The 23,443-nt window shown below is 37.9% G+C and overlaps 1 protein-coding gene across 6 annotated transcripts in view; it reads left to right on the top strand.

Moving 5' to 3' along the window:
• Positions 1–16,169, top strand: part of LOC127581648 (dyslexia-associated protein KIAA0319-like protein) — a 78,601-nt gene extending 62,432 nt beyond the window's left edge. For 4 of the 6 annotated variants that reach the window (XM_052036212.1, XM_052036214.1, XM_052036213.1 and 1 more), the window contains exons 18-21: positions 204–326; positions 2,384–2,474; positions 5,664–5,758; positions 10,730–16,169. In XM_052036212.1, the coding sequence (XP_051892172.1) occupies positions 204–326; positions 2,384–2,474; positions 5,664–5,758; positions 10,730–10,917 (497 nt within the window). In that variant the 3' untranslated portion in view covers positions 10,918–16,169. Of the gene's footprint in view, positions 1–203; positions 327–2,383; positions 2,475–5,663; positions 5,759–10,729 lie in introns of those variants that run through there. The other 2 variants (XM_052036216.1, XR_007957979.1) reach the window with 2 other exon arrangements.
• Positions 16,170–23,443: the final 7,274 nt, after the last annotated feature.

Raw genomic sequence — 23,443 nt, 5'->3', positions numbered from 1 at the left:
GATAGCTTTACTTTGGAATAAGGAACCAACAGGAAACTTATTCACATGCTTAGAGAAGAATACATGAGTTCTCTATTTATTTGCAACTGAAAACAAAATAACTCCTTGGGAATTAGAGTCTAAAAGCATGATTTTGCAGCTAACAGTTACTAACCTGCTCTGTTCCCCTCCCTTCACTTCTATTTGCTGTCTCCTGATTAAAGTTTGTCAGTTGAATTGCTCAGACCATGGTCGGTGTGATTCTTTCAATAAGCGCTGCATCTGTGACCCATTCTGGATGGAGAACTTCATTCGAGCTCATCTGGGAGATGGAGAAAGTAATTGTGGTAAGTCACGGAATAATAGAAGCATTACCAACCTTCAAGTCCATGCCAGCTGTCTAGAGAGGAACCTGTCCAGATCCATTTCTCCCCACATTTTTACCCAAAGCCCAGCAAATCATTTATTCTTCATGAGTCAATCTCATTCCTTTTTGAAAGCTCTACTTCATTGTGTCTTCCATCTTTGCAGATATTAAGTTCAAGATCATAAGCACACTTTTCTTTGTTTTTTTTAAACTCTCTCATTTTACTCTGTTATGATTTTTGTACCTCTATCAAATCTCTGCTCCATTTTCATTTAAATCAAGGAGGATTATCCCAGCTTCTCCAGTCTATCCTCATGGCTGAAATCATTGTCTCTGAAACCATTATGTTAAATCTCTTCTGGACCCTCTAAGACTAACATGTACTTCTTAAAGTATGGTGGCCAACTGGAGAAAAATATTATTTAAATAAGAATGAACTGAAATGTGAACAGAATATGATTGGAATTAAATATACTTAACTGTGTACCAGGGAAGGATTGCTGCTCAAAAAGCTATTTTACAGAAGAATCTGTGTACTTCACTAAGCTGAAGTTCTAGCCAATAATCCTTTGTAAAATATCTGATCACCGAACAAACATTACATCAGTAAATAGTGAATAGATTTAAAAATTCTATGGTAACTGTATGTACCAGTTATATTTAAATGGCCAGTTAGAATTCATTTTTTCCCCCATTTTTTAATTCCCCTTGACAGCGAGATGCAGAAAGGATGTCTAAGGAGCCTAGCTCCAGGGGCACACTTTGAGAATAAAGGCTAGGCTGTTTAGGACTGAGATGAGGAAAAGTTTCTTCACTTGGATAATGAACCTTTGAAATTCTGTAGCTTGGAGGGCTGCAGAGGTTCAGTCATTGTGTCCATTCTAAACAGACATTGATAGAGTTCTGGATGTTAAGGGAATTGAGCAATGTGATGATAATGTTGGAACATGGTGCTGATATTGAAGATCAGTTGTAATCTTGATGAATGGTGGAGCAGTTCGAAGGACCAGATGGCCTATTCCTGTTCCTACTTCTTGTGTTCTTAATTTCTTTACTGACGATTATAAATCTTGAAGATCTTTATTTGTAAATCACAGTGAGCTGCAGAGATAGTCATTAAATGTATTCAAGGTGGAGATGGACAGACGTTAGAACTATGGGGAGAGGGAAAGTGGTATTGAGGCCAAGGTTGAATCTTATGTTCTTATGTAAACAAATTTTATGCATGCTACTTTTCACTGCATGATGTTTTTGGAACTGATTTTGCTTTGTTGTTATATTAAACAAGTCAGTACTCAGGGTTAATTTGGTTTCTTAATCTCTCTTCCCCCACCTCCCGCTTCCCTACTTCCCTCAGAGAAATTAGCACATGTAAAGTAGTAGTGAATTACTTTACAAATTAGCATTTGTAAAGTAGACTGAAAGGAAATAAATTCTCAGAACTTGACCTGTGTCCTTGGGTTTTGATGGAGGTGGCTCTGCAGATATAGGATACACGGTCACTTTCCAGCATTCCATGGATGGTTCCTACAAATTCGAAGAGGAAAGAAAATGAGGAACTATTGGCCAGTTAGTCTGACATCAGTGTGAGGGGAAATGCTGAAATCCATTAGCTAGGAAGTGGCAACATGTCATGTGGAAAATAATAATACATTTGGGAAGAGTCAACATGGATTTATGAAAAGGAAATGCTGTTGTACATATCTGTTGGAACTTTTTGAAGGTTTTAACTAGCAGAATAAACTGTTTACTTTCTCTTTTCTTTTGTCTACTTTCTCTTTTTTCTCCTCCTCCAAGATCACTTGAGTATTTCAACAATTTTATTTCACATTTCCAGCAACTTCTGGATAGTAGCAAACTGTTTGGAAAAACAAAGCAGTATTTTCCACGAGGTCTTTTTTTACAGTGGGTTTAGTGTTTATAGTCAATGTGTTTATAGATTATAAATATGTGCATCATAGTAAATCATTTTCATTTGTGTGTATGTGTGTTCGTAAAGCTGCTAAATATTTACCTCTAATCTTTCTCTGCCTCTAGAATGGAGTGTGCTCTACGTTATCATAGCTGCATTTGTCATACTGGTCTCTATTGGCATTTTAGTTTGGATGGTCCACTGCTTCTGTAAAAGGTGAGAATGCCTCTGCAGCCTACAATGGCTTTCTTGCCTCTTCCTTGAGGGTTCCTTAAACCACTTGTATTGTTTAAAAGCAAACAACCTGTCCTTTTTGAAACATCTACATCAATGCCCTTCCAATCTCATCTCTAAGATGCATCCTTGCTGAAGGGGAAGATGAATCACTGATGCTCTTATTTAAAGGTTTTGCCTGGCTAACTGAACCTAGTTGATCTATGTCAGGCTTATTTTTATGATATGGCACTTAGCAACAGAAGCCTGCCATTCATTTAAATGCTAAATTTTCTAGGGTCTGGTTTAGTTTGAGTTGTTGACTAGGGAAATGGTGGGGAGATTGGTGGACTCAGTGGCAAGGCTGCACAGGAGGTCTAAAATAAAATGAAATTTTCTAAAGCTTTACATCCAATAGTGGTTCCACCAGGTTTCTTCTGTTGTTAAATTCCTGATGTTCTGGAAATTGACTCATCATTGACTTTGATTCCATCAGAATGTCAAAAGTGGGAATGTCCACTGATAATTTCAGTGTTTAATTCCATTCACAACTCATCAGAAAATGAAGTGGTCCATGCCTTAATGCACCAGGACTTAAACAGCAATGAGGCATGGGCTGGTTAATGACATGTAGCATTCGATTCACAGAAGTGTTAAACCTTGACCACCTTCAATAAGAGAAAGAGTCTAACTACCTCCACAGTGGCATTGCTATGGCCAAGTCTGCTGTCATCAGCATCCTGGGGGTCACCATTGACCTGGAATACAACTGGACCAGCTATCTAAATCTTGTGGTTACAAAAACTGGTATCCTGCAGCAAATGACTCATCCTCTAACACCCCAAAGCCTTTCAACTATTTACAAGGTGTAGTTCAGGAGTGTGATGGAATAAGAGTGATGCTCAGAGCAATATCCTAACAATACTTGAAACTTGATACCATCCAGGACAAAACAGCTGCCGATTGGCACTCCAACTACCCACAAAACATTCATTCTCTTCACTGTACCTGCATTGTTCGGTGTGTACAAAATGCACTGCATTTGCTCACTTGGGCTACTCTGACAGCACCTTCCAAACCTGGAACCCCTGCCACCAATGAAAACAAAGCTAGCAGGCATATGGAAACACTACCATCTGTAGGATCCCTTGCATCTTGCACCCCAATCCTGACTTGGGAATATATTGTTCCTTCCTTGCTGGGTCTAACTCCTCGAACCCAACAACTCTGTGGGAGTATCTTCACCAGAAGAACTGCAATAGTTCAAGATGTTGCTCACCACTACTCTGAGAACAACTGAGGGCAATGTTCACATCTTAAAACTGAATTTTAAAAATCTACTGATTGGGACATTCCAGCAAGAATTCCAACTCTCCAATCCAGTGCTGATTTGGTTTTGCCTACTCATGATGGCAGTATGGAAAAAGAATTAAAAACAAAACATTAAAGGTTTCCCCTTTAACACATTCAATCTCACTGCTAATGTACAAGCAGCTATACCTTGATTGTATTATTGCACGTCAGTCCATATTATCTACCTTTTTAAGCAAGAAATACGAGATTTACATGAATGACTGCTTACATGTAAGCCATGAATAATAGTTATTGTTCTAAAGTAGATAGTATACTTTTTCTCTCGTCTATTATAAATGTTCAATAATTCTTGTACTCGGTTACTGGGTTTAGTCCAACCCTTTTTAAATTCTGCTTTTTTGTTGGTCAGAGTAGTTAGCCTCAATATTGGCCAGAACACATCCCTCAATCAACTTATCTTAAAAAGAGATTATCCAGTTATTATTGCGTGTTGTACACAAATTGACTATCAAGTTCCAGCATTGCAACAGTGGCTACATCCAGAGGTTCTCTCTGGCTGAGGTATATAAGTACAAGCTTTCTCCTTCCTTTACTATAAATGCCCATGTCTTCATTTAGGTGGCAGTTTGGGAGGGGGTAAATAGAATTTAAAAAAAAACATATGGCCATTAAACATATGTCGTTGACAAAGGAGAGCTTACAGTACAGGGCAGCAAAAATACAGGGGCACCCTGGGTTATGGATGACATGACTTATTGAAATCCGACTCTACTCAAATTCTTCCATACACAAAGCATTTTTCAAGGTAGTAATAATAATAAAATGTTTTGTTCACTAATGACTGGATACAGCATATATTCCATTAGTTTTTTTATTATGGGTAGTGTTAAGGTGAATATTTGATGAAATGAAAGAATTATAGCAAGTGTCCAGAGAGCATTATGATATGAGTAGCTATAGAAAATGGACAGTTCGCAGGAACTGAACCCTCGTGTAACCCAGGGATTGCTGTATAGGGAAGGACTATACTTGACGTCAATACCTTTGTTAGCACGATGACGTATCATAACTGTTGTTGTAATCTTGTTCTAATGAGCCTCAGTGGCCAATGCAAAGTGACTTAACCAAAAAATATCCCTAAGGAGAGTAAATTGCTTGTGACTTTATGTTCACAGCTGACTAAGCATACACCAGTGTACCCTCAAGCATCAGTGTGCTCTCTGTTTTGGTTCTGATATAGTTATATTACCAGTAGTAATCCAGAAACCCAGACCTGTGATCTGGAGGCACAAATTCATATCCAGCCATGGTAGCTGGAAAATTTAAATTCAGGTAATAAAATAAATCAGGAGTAAAAGTGCTGGTATTAGTAATTGTGTCCAAAGAGCTACCAGCCTGTTATTAAAATCTTATCTGGTTCTCTAATATCCTTTGAGCAAAGATGACAGATTTTCTTTTCTAATCTAAATGAGACTCCAGATCCACCAATGTGGTTGACTCTTAATTCCCCTCTGCAATGGCCCAGAAAGCTATTTGGTTTAAGTGCTGTAAAGCCTGTACAATGAAAGCTAGACTGGCCAGCAACATCCACGTCTTGTGAATGTATTTGGGGAAAATCTCAAACACGCTTTTATTACTTTCATTAAAACATTTTCCTGTTTTCTTGTTTCAGCTGGGATAATCTATTTTATAATATTTGGCTTCTTTAAATATAACTTTGAGGGAATAATGGTTCTACTTTTTAAGAAAATATTCTGAAATGTAAAGTTTTGGTGCAAAGTATCACCTGAACATATTATCAATCTTTTTATTATATCTATTGTTAGGATATGAACCTCAGTTGAAATACATGGTAATTATGAATTATTTTTCTTTCAGACGAAAAGGAAAGCCTCGAAGAAAAAGCAGATATAAAATATTAGATGCAACAGATGATCATGAAAGTCTGGAATTTAAGATTACTTCTAAGCCAGGTACTGGGATAAGAAAGAAACATTGAAGCTGTGACTTTTGGGGGTTGCTATATATTTTGTTTACGACCCCCCCACCCCCATGTCTCCCTGCATCACTTATCCTCTGTGGAAAGGAGTGGAATACTTTCTTGCTGTCTTCCACAAAAGCCATTCTGTTGTAAGGAGCCACCAAATGGGAAATTACAGCCAAAATCTTTACTCCTTTCGACGTCGTAGAGCACATTGGAATTCCAGTGTAATAAGCAAGGAATGTTTTTCTCTTAGTAAACCTATAGAAATTTATTGATGTCTATAATTCTTGTTAATACAATGACATATCAAATATTAATAATATCTTTTTTTACTGACCCCACTGGCCAGTGCAATCTTAGAATCAGTGTACTTGGGACAGATCTCAATAGATCCTGGTTTCCAGTGCAGTGTAAAGTTCTGTTCCTGTGCAAAGTTTCACTCAGTACTATCAGAGATCAGACTGTCTAATTCTTGATATTACCAATTTTCCACCTATTAAGATTAATTAGTGGAAAATTCTGAGCACTGCAGATCTGGTACACTGATGACACTGCTCATGCCTTGCTCATCCCACATACCCCATCCTCAGCTTTCCAGTTTCCTTTTTATTGAGCTATCATTTATGAAGGCATGTCCTTGCTGGTATCACTGGAGGAGAGACATAGCTGCTCAGTTTCCTTGCATCAGTTGTTATATCTTTACTTCAATTACAGGTCAGACAGTGACAATTAAGTTCTTTAATGTGCTAATTCTAAAAATGCCAAGTCATATCAGGTTTGAGAATTTGAATTGTTGATAATTGATACAGGTCTTCAGTCTCTTTTTTCAGACAGGAATGAGAAATGGAAATAGTCACTGCTGGAACTGCTCATCTGAAATTAGGCTATGGTACATTGATGAAGTAAAATAGAGACTTGTAACTGACCATTTTTAATTTACCATTTGCACAGTTATTCTTCCTCATGATTATATTATCACTAAAATCTCTCAAAGGTTTCCTCCACTATTTGTCAAAGATGCCTTTTAAAAAGTGTTCTGCAACCTTTACACAGAAAATCATAGTAATTTACAGATTAACTATATATGATATTTTGAGAAAAGATGATGTGGAATATGGTTGCAAGTTTAACTTCCATCTGTCTGATTGAGCTGGCTAGCAGAACCAGTATTTTTATACAATCTATAAAACTTGTGTTACAGACAGTTACAAAGGGAATGGTTCTTTTGATGTGCTGAAAGGGGAGGAGATTATGTGTCTGGTGAGGTGGAATCTTGAGGGAGCTGGTAAAAATTGCAAAGGAGTTGGTGAGGACTAGGGGGCCCTGTCTATGCTCCATCCTGGAGGAGAAGGAATGAGAACAAAGGTGTAGGAAATAGATGAGATGCAGTCAAGGGCTCTGACCAGTAAGTTAGAGGGAAAGCAACAGTTCAGAAAGAAGGAAGACATTTCAGTGGTGCCTGTGTGGAAAGTCTCATCATTGAGCCAAATGTAACAGAATCAGTAGAACTGGGAGAAGGGATTGGAGTCCTTGCAGGTGGTAGAGTTGAGGAAAGTGTAGTTGAGGTAGCTGTGAGAGTCTGTACTTGTAATGGACATTTGTTGTTAGCCTGTCCTTTGAGGTGGAGACAGATTTAGAAAGGGAAGGAAAGATTCAGGGAATGGACTGTGAAGGTGAGAGCAGGGTGGAAATTGGCAACAAAAGTGATGAAGTATTTAAGTTCTGTATGAGTGCAGGAAGTAACGCTAATGCAGTCGCCGAGGTACTCGAGAAAGAGTTGGAAGGGCTCAAGTAGGACTGAAAAAAAAGTCTGTTCATACTTATCAGGATATACCTCCCTTTCTACCCATAAATGGCCTCAACAGTTTCTAGTAGGCATTAGTTTACTATAAAAGGAGCAAATCCATTGCATATCCCACAAAAAGAAAGGCATAACTTGGGCCAATGTGAGTTCCCATATACCTTTTGATCAAGCCATTCATTTGAAATGAGGAAGTACCTTGTCACTGTGCTCAAGGTCCCACCAAAGCCTAAATCAGACCAGAGTAGAAGATGATCTTTTACTCTCCACAAGTACCAATAGTATTAGAAATTATACTAACAAGAAACTGCAGGGAAACATCCCAAAGCACTTCACAAACTAGGACTAAAATTGACATTGAGCCAAGAACCAGGGCTATTTTTAGAGGTGGATTTTAGAGAGGGGTAGATGGAGCTTGAGGCAAGTTTACCACTTGGGACTGAGACAGCTGATGTCATGGCCAGTAATGATGGGGTGAAAGGAGGAAGAGATGCATAACGGTCCAGACCTGAAGGAATACTAGGTTCTCAATGGGTTGTAGGGTTGTATTGGTACTATACTAAGATGAGAATTGTAAACATGAACCATTAGCAAATTAGGAAGCATTGGAAATCAATAAGAGTGGGGATGATTGTAATTAGTGGCTATGTTTTGGATGAGTTGAAGTTTATAGAGAGGGACAAATGTGAGGATAGCTGCAAGAGATTTGGAATTTTTAAGTAGAGAGATGATTGAGGAACAGTGGGCTAAGAGCACAAGGGCCATGCCATGGTTATGAAGAGGATATGGGTCTGGAAGCTCATCTTGGGGTTTATGTAGAATGCAGACTTCAGCCTGACCTTGGTTAAGAAAATGAGCAAAGGTACAGAATTTGTGACAAGTGCTGAAAGCAATGGATTTGGTCCTTTTATAGTAAACTAATGCTTACTAGAAACTGTTGATGCTGTTTATGGCTAGAAAGGGAGGCATGTCCTGGAAAGTATGGAAACTCTGCTTCAATTTGTACATCTCCAAAGTCACAGATACAAAAGATAATATGTTTGTACCCCACCCTGATTAGAAAATAGATCTGTATAGGGGAGAATCCTGGAGGTGTTCCCATTCATTAAAAAAAGTTATTTTCCCCAACTTCAACACACAGGATGCCTGTATTATAATGATATGGTTTTCTGCTTAGTCAAGGCACTTAAAGTATAAACCCTTTGGTCCACTGCATCTATGCTGGCCATCATGCCTACCTATACTAATCCTACTTGCCTCATCTCTCCATACCTTGCTGTTTCAAGTACCTGTCCAGGTGCCTCTTAAATGGTGTTAATTTGCCTGCCTCCACCACTTCTTGTAGCTCATTCCAGATACCAATCATTCTTTGTGTGAAAAATTTACTCCTCAGATCCTGTTTAAACCTCCTCCCTCTCACCTTAAACCTATGCCCTCTAGTGTTAGACACCTACCATGGGAAACAAATATCTACCCTATCTATGCCTCTCATAATTTTACATACATTTATCATTTCAACTCTTGGCCTCCTTTGCTCCAGGGAAAACAGATCCAGCCTATCCAATCACCCCTTATAACTCAAGCCCCCCAATATGGACAATGTCCTTGTGAATCTTTTCTGCACCCTCTCTAGCTTAATCACGTTTTTCCTGCAGTGTGGCACCCCAGAACTACACACAATACTCCAATTGCAGCCTAACCTATGTTTTGTACAATATGACATCCCAACTCTCGTACTCAGTGCCTTGGCCAATGAAGGCAAGCATGCCATATGCCACCATCATCGCCCTGTCGACTTGTTTTGCAACTTTAAGGGAATTATGTATTTGTGCCCCAAGGCCTCTCTGTTCAACAACACACCCCAAAGTCCTGCTATTCACTGTGTGCGTCCTGCCCTGCTTTAACTTCCCAAAATGCATCACTTCATACTTATTTAAGTTCCATCTGCCATTCCCTTTCCCGGTAGATCTAGATCCTGTTGTAACCTTAGACATCCCTTTTCACTGTCCACTATTCCACCAATTTTTTTTGTCATCCATAAACTTACTAATCTCATTCAAATCATTAATATGTAATAAATTACAGAGGTCTCGGCACTGATCCCTGCAGCACACCACTGGTCACAGACCTCCAATCTGAAAAACAACCCTCTGCCTCCTTCCACCAAGCCAATTTTGTATCCAATTGGCTAGTTTATCCTGAATCCTATGTGTTCTAACTGGCTCGTCAAAGGCGTTGCTAAAGTCTACGTAGACAATGTCCACTGCCTTGTCCTCATCAATTCTCTTGGTTACCTCTTCATAAAAAAAAATCCTGAATTCATGAGACATGATTTTTCACACACAAAGCAATGCTGACAATCCCTAATCAGTCCTTGCCTTTCCAAATACAAATAAATCCTTTCTCTCAGAATCTGGTTTCAATAACTTGCCCACCACTGATGTAAGGATTGTTTATGATTCACTTATGATTGCTTTTTTTTCAGGCACTGTCTCATAACAATCTAAGTACTTTATGTGATTGAACTTGCTGTGTACTGTGGCTAGAATATCAATAAATGTAATATATCATGGACAGTAACACATTTTTTGTCATGTCATAAATGTACAAGCATGAGCATAGACCTATACAAGGCATTTATTTCTGTTGTCCACATTGCAATTGATTTTGCAAATTAGTTCTTGTATAACTAGTTTAAATGATGACCACTTTGGAATTAGTGTAATAGCTTATTAAACATCTTTATTGATGGCTCTTTGGGCCAAGGACCCAAAATCCTGCTCAAAAACCTGGCAGTGATTTTTCTATATTTATTGTCACTTTGAGTATTAAAGATTTGATATCTTTAAATTTGCTAAAGTGATTCCTGCTGATTACTTACCCAAGTTCAGTTTAATCACCAAAATGCATTATTTTGGAGAATAGAGTTACAGATGAATAAGAATCTGCAGCGGTGATTTGAATATGCCGGCTGCAGTTTAAATTCAACTCTGCTACTTGAATTTGTAAAATTATATTCTCACCAAGTAAGTGGTATTATCAAACTTTTATCAATTTCAGGAGTAAAAAATTCCAATCAAGAATGGCTAATTTCCCCACAGCCCTACTCCCTTCCCCACCACTTACGTTACAACATTGCTGATAAATGTCTCATTGTAGTTGGCAGGCTGAAAGCTCCAGCACAGAACACCAGCTTAATGGTTTCGGAATCTGAACTTGACAGTGATGAAGCTATCTTCACCTGGCCAGACAGAGAGAAAGGGAAATTACTGCAAAACCAGAATGGATCAATCCACAATGGCCAAATAGTTCAAAAAAGTAAGAAACAAAGAGAAGAAGTCCTATAACTGGAATCTACTTGCCAGACTTGTAAAAACTATAGATCTAGGGTAGAACCTGTCTCCCAGTATTACACTGTCTCTGCTCAGTAAAACAAAGATTAATCTGAAGCAATAGTGACTGCTGCATGGAGAGTGTGGAATCCCCGTGGAATGAGTCAGTTCGGTAGCCCAATTCGTAAATTGATCCATACCAGTTTAACAGAACTGGTTTCTCACTTGAAGGCCAGAGAAAAAGACACCGGCAAGATGCAAACTGGCTATAAAAACTGTTTTTTGATATGATTGCCACCTGTAGCATTTCATTAATTTCTGAAGCTGAAATATTGGGTGCAGGCTGTCTGCACTTTTGTGGTTTTGATATCTTGTGTTCCCAGTGAGACACCCACTGGAAATCAATTGTATTGCAGCATGAAGGAAATCCTGAAGAACCAAAAATGTGGAGAACACACTGGATGTCCTGTGAATTTTAATTATCACCTGAGATATGCATATGACCATTTTCTTCAGGTCAATGACTTGATAAGTAACTGAAGTCTGTGGAAAACTAAATACTGTGATATTAAACACTATCCTGTAATACTGGATAAATTGCAATGAACTTTCACCTTTCTCCTGTTGAAGAATTATCATGCAGGCGAGCACAAAGGGGATTTGCTATTTTCATGTGTTGTTTTATGTTAACTCCTGTGTAGAAAGTTGCACAACTGGTAATGACCCTAAGTCATTTTAGCTTTATACTGATTCTCACTGCTTGCATTTTTTGTTAATATTGGGAATGTGTTGCTTTCAAAACCTTTTATTCATGTGAAATATTAACAGGGTGTTTTTTTTAAATTTATTCTTTGATGGGAAGGAACTGCTTTGTAATGTTATTCCCTTTTGATTGAAGGTCAATATTTGCTGCTGGGTTGTTTTACTTTTAATAAAACCCGAGTCTTCCTTTTAATACACTGGCACCAGACCACATGTTAACACTGGTGAATGATCCAATTGGTAGTAACTTGATATCATATAGATTAATAATGTAATGAGAAAGTGTTAATCTCCCCCAATATAGTGCCTACCAGTAACTGAGATAACATTTTAACTTTTTGAAATGTACCTTTTGTACACCAGCAAACAAACTGCTGTGCTGCCGATAATGAAATACATGCTTTAAATTAACTATGTACCTTAAATTAAAGTGGCAAAAATGTGGCAATGTGATATCTGTTCTATATAATGTTCAGTGCAAATTTATCAAGAAAACGTTTTGTTGAGCTAATCTCTTCGAGCAGGACCACTATGTTAGATGATGACTGTAAGTCACTAAATTTTGTGTTATGTAATTAATATTTTGCTCTGCTAACACTTGAAGAATTTAAAAATAAAATGTGGTAGATGCTGGATCCTTCAACACTGAGCAGGTCAGCTGCAGCAGTTAATATTTCAGGTTGTTGCCCCTCTAGAGGACTGAAAACTTGGTGAACTGAAACATTAACTGTTTTTCTCTCTGTTGATGCTGGCTGACTTGCTAAGAGTTTCTAGCGTATTCTGTTTTAACTTCATGCCTCAGAAACTTGTTGAAACCATTGTCCTGTTGCTGGGCACCACTGCTCTGCTGTCAGGTGAAATGTGGGCTCCAAAAATCTCACAACAATAATGTAATATGGATTGTTTAATTACAGTGATAGGAGTGACATGCTTTATGGAAAAGTCATTCAAACCAAATTTGGAATGATGTGTATGGAAATGAGCCACATTTGGCATGCTTGCAGATATTTTGGTGTTTGTACTCTGAGCTCCATTTTTAAAACCTGCTATGGGATGCTGCTGATTTGTGTTACTTAGCTGTGCATCCAAAAAGATTCCAAGCTGGTGGTGTATGCTGGAAGAACCATAACAGCTTGCTTCAGTTGTCGTCTGGTTGGGAAGAGGAATGTTATTCAGATAATCCTGAATGAGCGCATATACGGATTAGTTTGAGTTTAGTGATGGTGCCTTGCATATAATATCAAAAAACTGCTGATGTCAAGTGGAGGCAAAAAAAAAATTGCACTAGAGAACATATATTCCCATGTGGTTCAAAAACACTGGGTGGTATTGCATACTCAAAAGCACTAGAAAAAGAGAAATTTGATATTCTAGTTAGCAAAGACTGCTGTATGTCACATGTGAATGGTTGTAGATTGAAGAAGGCCCAGAAGCTAACATCCAAGAAGGAAGTTTAATGCCTGTTGAGATTCATTGAAATTTTTCAAGTGCAGTTACTTGTAATGTGGAGCATTGTGGCAGCCAATTTATCACAGTAAGTTCCCATGAGCATCAGGATACATGGCCAGATTTTTTAAAATTAATATGTGTAGGCCAAGAGAAACTTCAGAACATTGGAAGAACACTACATCTCATAACACCCATGGATTTTTTTTTCCACCTCAAGACAGCAGATGTGGCTTCAATTTAAGAAATTATCCAAAAGATGATGCCTCCAAAGTTGCACTTTTCTGTTTCCATGGAAGAGATGCACTCTTTTTTGCTCATGTTTTGGAAAGGAGTTTGCTGCCATTGAGGCAAGGTCAGCAGCACAAATATCCAGTGATGCCATTTTTGATCAGATAACAAGGGAGGAGGAAATTTCTAAACTTGGTTCATATAAAGTATATGATTTACCTGCTTGGTGATTAAGTTTAATACAGGAATCCACAATTAATTTTATCCATGATTTACCTGGTTATTGGGTGCAGCTTTTCTCCATGTGGGATTGGTAAGGAAGGACTAGGTGTTTGTATTCATTGGCAGCTTGGCATCGCATCAGCTCATCATTGCCAGAAACACACTTTCACTCATTCAGGCCACAGAGTAACAACAATCTTCAAACAATTTATCTACCACTTTAGCAGATGAAGGATATAATGGACAAATGGATTTGTTGATATTGGTATCATTTCAGAGTTGGCTTACAATTGCTCATTATGATATTTTATAAATATTGATATTTAAATCTGATTTGAAGGTGAACTTTTAATAAATGTCACACTGGTGGGGGATTAATGTGATCACAAAGTGCTTATAAGTGGACTGCTTTTGAACCTGCAAACTTGATGTAGAATGGTTATACCAAGAGGCTAATTATTCATGTCATGAAGCTGGCTAACCACTAAATGACATTAAAGGTGTAAAGACTGAGAAAGCTTGCACAGTTGTAGGGAAAGACAATTGTATCACTCACCCTTGCTTGTAAAGCATACACTGTTTTGGAGAGTTGCACTATGCACCAGCATTTGCGTCTGTGAAAATGTTTGAGTGGTTCAATGTTTTTTGTTTACTTTTGTGAAGCATGGCTAGTGCTTTGACAAGTAACTGGTTGGTCTCTGAGAATAAGCTGATCAGTTGAAATAAGATTTTTTTTAAACAAAAGTAGTAAATTGACAGATATTTAAATGTCGCCAATGCTTAAATTTGATTTTGCAAAGGAAAATAACTAATCATTTGTTTTATATTAGCTCCTTGTTTTGATGTGCAATAATCCAGGAGGCTGTATGATGGTGAAAATGACAGTGACATGAGAGTGTAGTTTCTGCAAAATGGAAGGACAGTGCATCAACACTTGATTTCTCACCACCACTACCCCAACTCCCACCACCCCACCACAAGTAACGGAATTGGATAGGAAGGATGTGATTAAGCTAGAGATGGTGCACAAAAAATTCACTAGGATGTTGCTGGGACTGGAAGGCTTGAGTTATGAGGAGGGACTGGAGAGGGGACCAGTCCCCCTCAGGACAGTCTGAAGGGTGACCTTTATAGTGGCCTATAAAATCATGAGGGGCATAAAGAAATGGATTGTCATTTTTTTCTCCCCAATGTAAGGGAGTCTAAAATTAGAGGGCAAAGGCATAGGGTGAGAAGAGAAAGATTTTAAAGGGCACCTGAGGGGTAAGTTTTTCCACACAGAGGTGGTGGGTATATAGAATGAGCTGCCAGAAGTGGTAGAGGTGGGTACAATTAGTGTTTAAAGGACATTTGGACAGGTACATGGATAGGAAAGGTTCAGAGGGACGTGGGCCAAATGCAGGCAAATGGGACTAGCTCAGGAAGGCAACTTGGTCGGCATGGACGAGTTGGGCCAAAGGGCCTGTTTCCATGCTGTATTGCTCTATGGCTGAGTAATTTTATTAGGAACACTTAATTCGGATTATTTCCTTGGTTGTATATGGCCCATCTCCATATGACAAGAAACAATATGTTTTCCCTTGTATTTTTTTTTATTCCTAATGGGTTATTTTAGTCAACTTCCCTTCTGGAGATACTGAGCCTATCCCGGATAGCTGTGATATATCCTCCATGGAACTTTATCTTTTGTCAGTTTGTTTTTATTGGCTGTGCTTGATTTTATTTCTTAAATATGAAGGGTGTAATACTAAATTGTATCTAGGTAACAGTACTCCATTTCAAAATGAATTTTGATAGAATATTCAAAAATTTACAAACTATACATTGCATTTATGTATGTAACATTTGTGTAGTGTTTGTTAAAACTCATTGAAAGGCTTATGTTGATAAAGTGGTTAATATGTTTGAAAGCTTTGATTGTTGTAGAGCCAGCAATTTTAAAATGCCTCTAATCTGGATGAAATTGAAAATCTAGATTGAATATCTGAATTTAAATGAAATAGCATACATTTATAGACAGAGCCACAACTAAGTATTTCTTGGGTTCTTGCAATTTATTGAACAAGTGCATTGTAATACAAATTGTTTTTGTTCAATATTCTTCAGATATCCAATATATTTCTACTCCAATGTCTTTCTGGACAACAAACTTGTCATTACATAATGCATACAAAATTGTTTGTCAACGCTTGAAGTTTTATTATTATTTCTGCAATTTTTACGTTAAATTGGGAATACAATTTGAAATATTTTGGTCAATCGCATCATGTAAAGAAAAAAAACAGATACGTTGTCACATCAGATCAAAATTAAATGTTTGGAATTGGAATAGAATTTGACTTTGATTTGTAAAGTGAATTCCCCATCCACAAGGGCAGCTGTGTTCAATCTGCCTCAATATTTTTTATACATGGCCTCTTTGACATCAATTTGTGGCTACTGGACTCAGTCAAAAACAGGAAATTTACATCTTAAAATATAAAGCTTGTTTCAAATGTATTAATTCATACCTGTAACTGCATTTTTTTTATTATGTCTGTGTACTGTGATCTGGATAAAATCTAGTATGAATTGCTTTAAAAATCCCTTATCTGCCAATAAATGAACCATTCAATTTTCAATAAGTTTATGTAATAATGATTTATCCTCCTTAGCTGTCTATAACCACTTATTGGACTTGTGATCAAAGTTAATAATGGACATCAAGAGTATTTTGTGATCTCACTGTTACAGTTTTGAATACTTAGCATTCTAGCTTTGTTCCATTTAAGATGTGGTTCTATGGAATTTGACATTTTGGATTGATTTTTGCATACCAAGGCAAAACTAAGAACGATGTCATATTTTATCAAATTGAACTGAGTTACAGAAGGATTTTCTTATCATCTATGATGGTCTCTCAGGATTGAGAATGGCTTGCTTCCACTCTAGTTCTGTGGATTTTGATGTGACTGATGAGGCCAATACGGACCCATAAACGCTGCCTCAGATGGGGCAAGAGGTGGATATTTTGTAAGGTGGTGCGTCTGTCTTTTGTTTACTGTGCTTCTGATATATGGACTCTAGCGTCTTGGTGTTCTCTTGAATGCTGCTTCTCCTCTTTGAGCAGCCAGGAAACCCAAGAGTCAGAGGGGTTGTTGTATTTTTTTAAAGAGACCTTAAGAAAATCCTTGAATCTTTTCCTCTGCCCTGCTGGTAATCTCTCTTCCTGTGCCAGAACAAGGAATAGACTGTCTGTCTCATGAGTCATAGGAAAAATGTGAATGAAAATCAAAAAAACTGCAGCTGCGGGACGTCTGAAATAAAAATAAAAACTGCTGAAAATACTCAGCAGGTCAGGCAGCAGTTGTAGAAAGAGTTTACAGAGCTGACACTTCAAGTCGAAGATGCTTTGTTGGCTCTGGAACAATGTGGAACTGATTGAATGTAATTACAGCCTCAGTTCTGGGAATACTGATCAGGTAGAGCATATTGACATTGATTTGTTTATCTTTCCAGTGGATTTGGAGGATTGTATAGAGACAGTGGTGGTGGTATGGTTGAGATGTCTGCTGTATAAAATCACAAGATGGATTTTGTATTTTCCACAATTATACTTGGTTGCATTTCCATTTCTCCCACAGTGGAAACTCGTTTGTTGATGTTTTTTGCAGATTTGTTGTGCCTTCACTTTAAAATTGCAACATTATCCATTTACTAAATTTTCATTGTCCTTGCAATTGCACAGTATCTTTAGTGTAAGGATCTTGGCAATCTGTACTTTCCCAGCCTGATCAGTGGGTCAGTTATCCCATGATTAACATTTTCACAACTTTTCCAGGTGACCTGAACAACAATTTGCCTAAAGCTCCTCTTTATTTTCCAATTACCTGTCATCATATACAGTTATCCTGAGGGTGATTAGTATTAATAGATAAGGAATGGAATAAATTTGCAGAATAAATTTTTCTCCCCATATATTTAACTAGTTCCAGTCATTGTTTAAGTACTGATCTACATAAACACTTAGTTTTAGGTTTGAGGTGGTGCCAGACTAGATGAGGAATCTTTGTGTCATGAAGGTGTTTTTAACTAGAAATAAAAGCGGAAACATTTTTAACTGGACCAATTAACGAAATAACAGAAAAGCCAACTTGCAAAATTTTATTTTATTCCAAATCTCAAAAGAAAAATAAAAGAGTACATGGACAAGGAGAGATTCTTTGGCTGAAATAAATGTAGCTTAAAATTTTAAGACTAATGCAAAAGTGCAGATCCAACTTCCTACCAATATCAGTAACACTAGTTCACAGAAGCAGAGCCAAATGCTTGAAAACTATTATAAATGAATACACATGAGCCTTGTTGAATGAAGAAGAAAAAATTTCACCTTGTATTTCACCATCAAGGTCCTTCTGAAACTTGTGGAGGAAATCATATAAATTGGCATAAATCCAGCAGCAAAATAAATGATCAGCAGAGGTTGTTCCCAAAATAAAACTGGTGAGATTTATTTCATTTTGTCAAACAATAACTTTTTCAGAACAAATGGCTCCATGAGCTTTTGTATGAAAGTGAGTTTGCAGTATTTTGTTGCACAGATTTTTGGGACCCCAGTTATATGTCCAGATAAAGACTAGTCTTTTACACATTTTGCCTCATTTCCCTTCATGTGAAGACAAAGAAATCTCAAAGTTCTAGTTACTGCTAACTGCAGCTAAAAATTGCTTGTTGCAAGGACAGATTTAAACTCAGTCGGTTCCTTACTATTTCAACAAGAAATCCCTAGGATTGCCAGCATTTCTGGAACCTGAACTTCATGCTGCACTGTCTTAAGAGAAAAATTATTTTTTTTAAAAAAAGGTTGAAGTAAAGGAATAGATTTCTCGTTTTCACTGGTGCACTGATGGGAGCTTTTGACCCATGCCCACAATTCCTGCATAAAATCCACTTGATAATCGAAGATGCATAGAAAAGCATAATTATTAAGAAATCATAAATTAAAGATGTTTTGGAGATCACAGAATGCATTAACATTAAATACTTTCATGTGTATTTACCATTGTAGAAAATCTGGCAGTGAAAATGCACAGTCACAAAGATGGCAGCGTATTGTTTGAGGGATAATTTTTTAAAATTATATTTCAGAAATAAACCTTGTGGAATAAATTGTTACGTCACTGGGAGAAATCAAACTCTTCAAAAGGTACTGCAGCAGCTTTTATGTCAACTTGCATGAGCAAAGAAAAGACAACGTCACTGACTGTACAGCACTCCCTTACGACTGCTATTTAGATTAAAAGCTGTTGGAGGTTATCAACTGATAGCATATAAAAATGATGTGTTGAAGGCCAATATGCATGAGCACTGGTTCTAAATGGCTATACTTTTTAATAGCAGAATCTGGAGATGGTTAGGCAATCATTTAATTTTAAGATTGTCATTATGCTTTTGCAGTCATCAATATTCAGCGAGAGTTATCTGGTACCAATCAATAGTCAGGGCACAGCTTCCTTCTTCCTAATTCATGGGTGCTGAGGTCAATTGTTTCCTTGTGAGAGAGCAGAATGTGAGATGTTTTCTGAGGAAGCTGATCATTTGAGGAGAAATTCCATATTGAGGTACTTGCCTTTATACTTCCTAGATTCACTACACACTGGAACTTAGCCTACATTCATTATTTTGAGTTTTACATTAAACTTTTTATTTACAATTAAAAGACTATAAGAATAGAAGAATAGTCTCCATAGCATCCATTGTTTGAATACCATGGGTGCTAATTTAGTTTGAATTTTATGTGAATACTTCTAGTTTGAATCAGCAGGATTAGAGAAAACTAGTGCAGTGTACATTGGACATGGGCTCTGGAAGTAGGCTGATTAGAGGACTCGTGTCAATTCCGTGCAACAATGATTTGAACCATTGCTGTCAAATTAGACCTTGGTGATGCAGCTGATACGTATCCAACTTGCACAGGGAATGCAGTGCAAAACAGCTTGAAGCACTAACACCATATCCACAACTGCCACCTGCCTTATTTAAATAGTACACATAACCTGCAGGTTGATTGACTCTAGTGATTTGTGTTTGGACAACATTGCTGAATGAAATCTCTTGAAGGAGTTCTGTGACTGAAACACTTAAACATTGGCTCACTTTGTTGCTACCAGACATGAAACCTTTGAAGACGTGAACAACAGCAGATACCGGAATCTGGAGTAAGAAACAACCTGCTGGAGGAACTCAGCAGACTGAGTAGCATCTGTGGTCGAAAGATGCTGCTTGACCAGCTGCCTTCCTCCAGCAGATTGCTTGTTGCTCATGAAACCTTTGGGGGCTTTTCCTTTGGGTGTGCAAAGTTAGAGAAGGGAGAACAGGGTCTTCAGAACAGCGACATCTGACAGAAGAGGGGAAATAAGGGCTCTCATCAGGCAACCACCTCCACAGTCTCTTGAAAGAAGTTTCCCTTATCCATGGAGCAAGGAGACATGGAGGAGATTTGTGGAAGAGACGTTAACAGATCTGCAAAGTGCAGAGTAAGGCAAGAAACATCTCACCAGAGGTATTGAAGGTTACTGTGCCAGCTGTGGCTCAGTCAGTAGTACCTTCACTCATTAGTCAAAAGATTCCATGTTTAAGACCAGCTCCAGAGGCTTATTATCTTCTGCAAGGGAGTGGGAACTGTGATGGTGAGTTTCTAACAATACATTTGATATGCTTAACATTGTTGAATAACTAACATTGTATGGAAGCTGTGAGATTTTGGGTGTCACGCTTGGAACAGTGCTAAGTGTATAAAGATGTGATGAGGACTTCAAATATTAGGCCTTAACCCCAAGGGATAGACAGCATTAGTAGGTGAGCAATGGCTTGTATTGTGCAGAGTATTGTGTGCAACTTTTGGTGTGGTTGGTAGGAGGTGGGATTTGATCATACACTTGTGACTTTGAACCTACATGTAAGTCCAGCAAACCTCTTGCAGTAACTGAACCTTGTCCTTTGACTCCTCCTATAGACCTTGATTGCTACCTCCTCCCACTGTCTCTTGACAACCTGCCTAAAGGATATTCTGGTACCCAGAGCTCATGCACTTTGGGAGGTCCCTCTCACCTTAAGTCTATGCCCTCTGGTATTAGACATTTCAACCCTTGGGAGGTCGTATTCTGTTAGGACCATAAGAGTAAATGACAGGGATCTTAGAAACATTAATGTGCAGGGAGACCTTGCATTGAGAGTCAATAGCTCCATGAAAATGGTGACACAGGTGGGATAGGATGGTGAAAAGTATGCTTGCCTTCATGGGCCGAGGCATTGAATATAAGAGTTGGAACATCATGTTGCAGTTGTATGAAATATTGGTTAGACAGCAATTGGAGTGTTGTGTACAGTTCTGGTTGCCACACTACGGGAAGGATGTGGTAGCATTAGAAGTAGTGCAGAAGAGATTCATCAAGATGTTACCTGGAATGGAGAGCTGTAGTTATAAAGAGGGATTGGACTGACAGGGTTTGTTCTCACTGGAATATGAGAAGCTGAAAGGTGACCTTATTGAAGTTTACAAAATTATGATGGGCATAGACAGTCTTTTTCCTAGGGCAGGGGAGTCTAGAACTGGAGGGCACAGGTTTAAGGTGAGAGGGAAGAAATTTAAGGAAGATCTGAGGGGTAAGTTTTTCCACACAGATGGTGTCAAATATTTGGAACATGCTGCTAGAGGAGATAGATGCCATTGCAATACTTAAAAAGCATTTGGACCGGTACTTGGATAGGACAGGAGTAGAAGGATATGGACCTAAAGAGGGAAAATTAGCATGGTTAGACATCGTGGATGAAGTGGGCCAAAGAGCCTGTTTCTATGCCGCAGTTTTTTGATTCTATGATAACAGGCCCAAACTACTCAACCTTTTAAGATTGCTAAAAATCAACTCGGTGAACCTTCTCTGACCTGCCTGCAATGTAAGTATATCTCTCCTTAAATACATGTACTTCCAGGTTTGGTGTCTCAAACAACTTATTCAGTTGTAGTAAGACTTCCCTACTTTTATCCTCCATGGCCTTGTAATGAAAGCCTACATTCCATTTGCTGCCTTAATTACAAACTCTACCTGCATGTTATTTCTCTGTTTCATGGACAGATTACACTCCAGCAGAAACCTTTAGTCCTCTTCCACTTAATCAATATTTTGTTATTTCTATTGTTCCTGCCAAGTGAACAGCCTCGTATTTCCCCACATTATATATCATTTGCCAAATTTCTGACTGTTTGTATAACCTATCTACATCTCTTTCCAGATTCTGATTTCTTCTCATAATTTTCTTTCTCACCTATTCTTGTATCATCAGCAAAGTTTGGAAAAATACACCCAACTCCTTCATCTACAGCATAAACACAGGTTATAAATATTTGACAGCCCAACGGAGATCCCTCTGCCACCCCACTAATTACAGTTTACAATGTGAAAATAATCCATTGATCCAGACTTATTTTCCACTATTTGATCAATCATCTTTCCGTGCTAATATATTTATTCAAGTGCAATGAGTCTTGTGCAGTAACCTTTACTGGTACCTTATCAAATGCATTCTCAACATCCAGGTACACCTCATCTACCAGTTCCCCTTTATCTATCCAGCTCATTACGCACTCAGATCTGTCAAACACAGTTTCCCTCTCTTAAAACTATGTCCCTGTTGGATTGTATTATGGTTTTCAAAAACACAGTTTTAATTATTACTGTTACTGTAGTTCTGAGATGGAGAACAGAACCATTGTGATATCAGTTGCAATTGATTTCTTGATGTAAATTATGTTGTGCTTGCATAAAGAAGTGGTTACCATGCAAACTCTAGAGCAGCAATGCACTGCTAATGATTTATGTAGAACGTTGTTCTTTAATGCCTCTTTAGGTCCCTCCACAAAAAGGGGAAAGTTGTGCTCTTGCACAATTTCTAGCTGGCTAGCAAGCCTATCTTTATATATTTCAGCTCTACTCTATGGGAAGAGGATGTGGAAATGGAAAATGACAGACACATTCTGCTCTTAAATTTAATATGAATTTCTACATGACAAAATTGAAGATATTCGTGCAAATCACAAAGTTGGAATTAAATCCTGTTTTTAAAAAAAAATTAAATAATTTGAATTGAAGGGGATCAACTATCTGATGAAATCCTTACTCTCAGCAACTACAATACATATATTTTCTCTTCAGAATGTAATTAACTTGTTTTCATGATCAGCTTCTGAACTAGTCTGATAACAAGTAATTGCATTCATTTGGTTCATACTCCTGAATGATATCTCAAAGGAGGAGTGGTCCCTGAACTTTGTGTCTGTTATCAGAAAAGAACTTTAAACACAGGCCAGGATTGTGCTATTCGATCATTAAGTTTGAAGCTCATAGAATTACAATCAGTGTAATTGAAGTTGTACGGGGCTGCAGATATTCAGCTAATCAATGACTATGTGATGAAAGTAAGCTTCTCCATTCCCAACTGCCGTAATTTCATGAACACAGCTATTGACTATGAATTTGTTTTTTTTAATAGATAATGAAAATTGAATCTGTGCAAAGTTAGGAAAAGGTGACTATGTTGTGGGTCAAAGAGCAATTTCTGTGTACCTGGAGAAGTAAGAGTTACAAATTGTCAAGCACTTTTTCTCTTGTTAACACAACTGTACTAAAATTTGCTTCGATGGGGTGAGCAATCTATGGAAAAATAAATTCTGCTCAGGGATGCATTATCTATAATTAAAGGGAAATTAATAAACCTTCTGACGATCTTTTTGATTTTTTTTTCAGTGTCATACACTTTTACCTGCACTACTTGGGCACATCAGGTATTGCTTGCTTGGAACAATTACCATAGCAATTGCATTGATGTTCCTGAAACATCAGTA

This window comes from Pristis pectinata, chromosome 22, assembly GCF_009764475.1.
Source record: "Pristis pectinata isolate sPriPec2 chromosome 22, sPriPec2.1.pri, whole genome shotgun sequence".
In the NCBI taxonomy this organism is placed as follows: Eukaryota; Metazoa; Chordata; class Chondrichthyes; order Rhinopristiformes; family Pristidae; genus Pristis; species Pristis pectinata.
The sequence above is the reverse complement of the archived record's forward strand: the minus strand, read 5'-3'. Positions and strand labels throughout refer to the sequence as shown.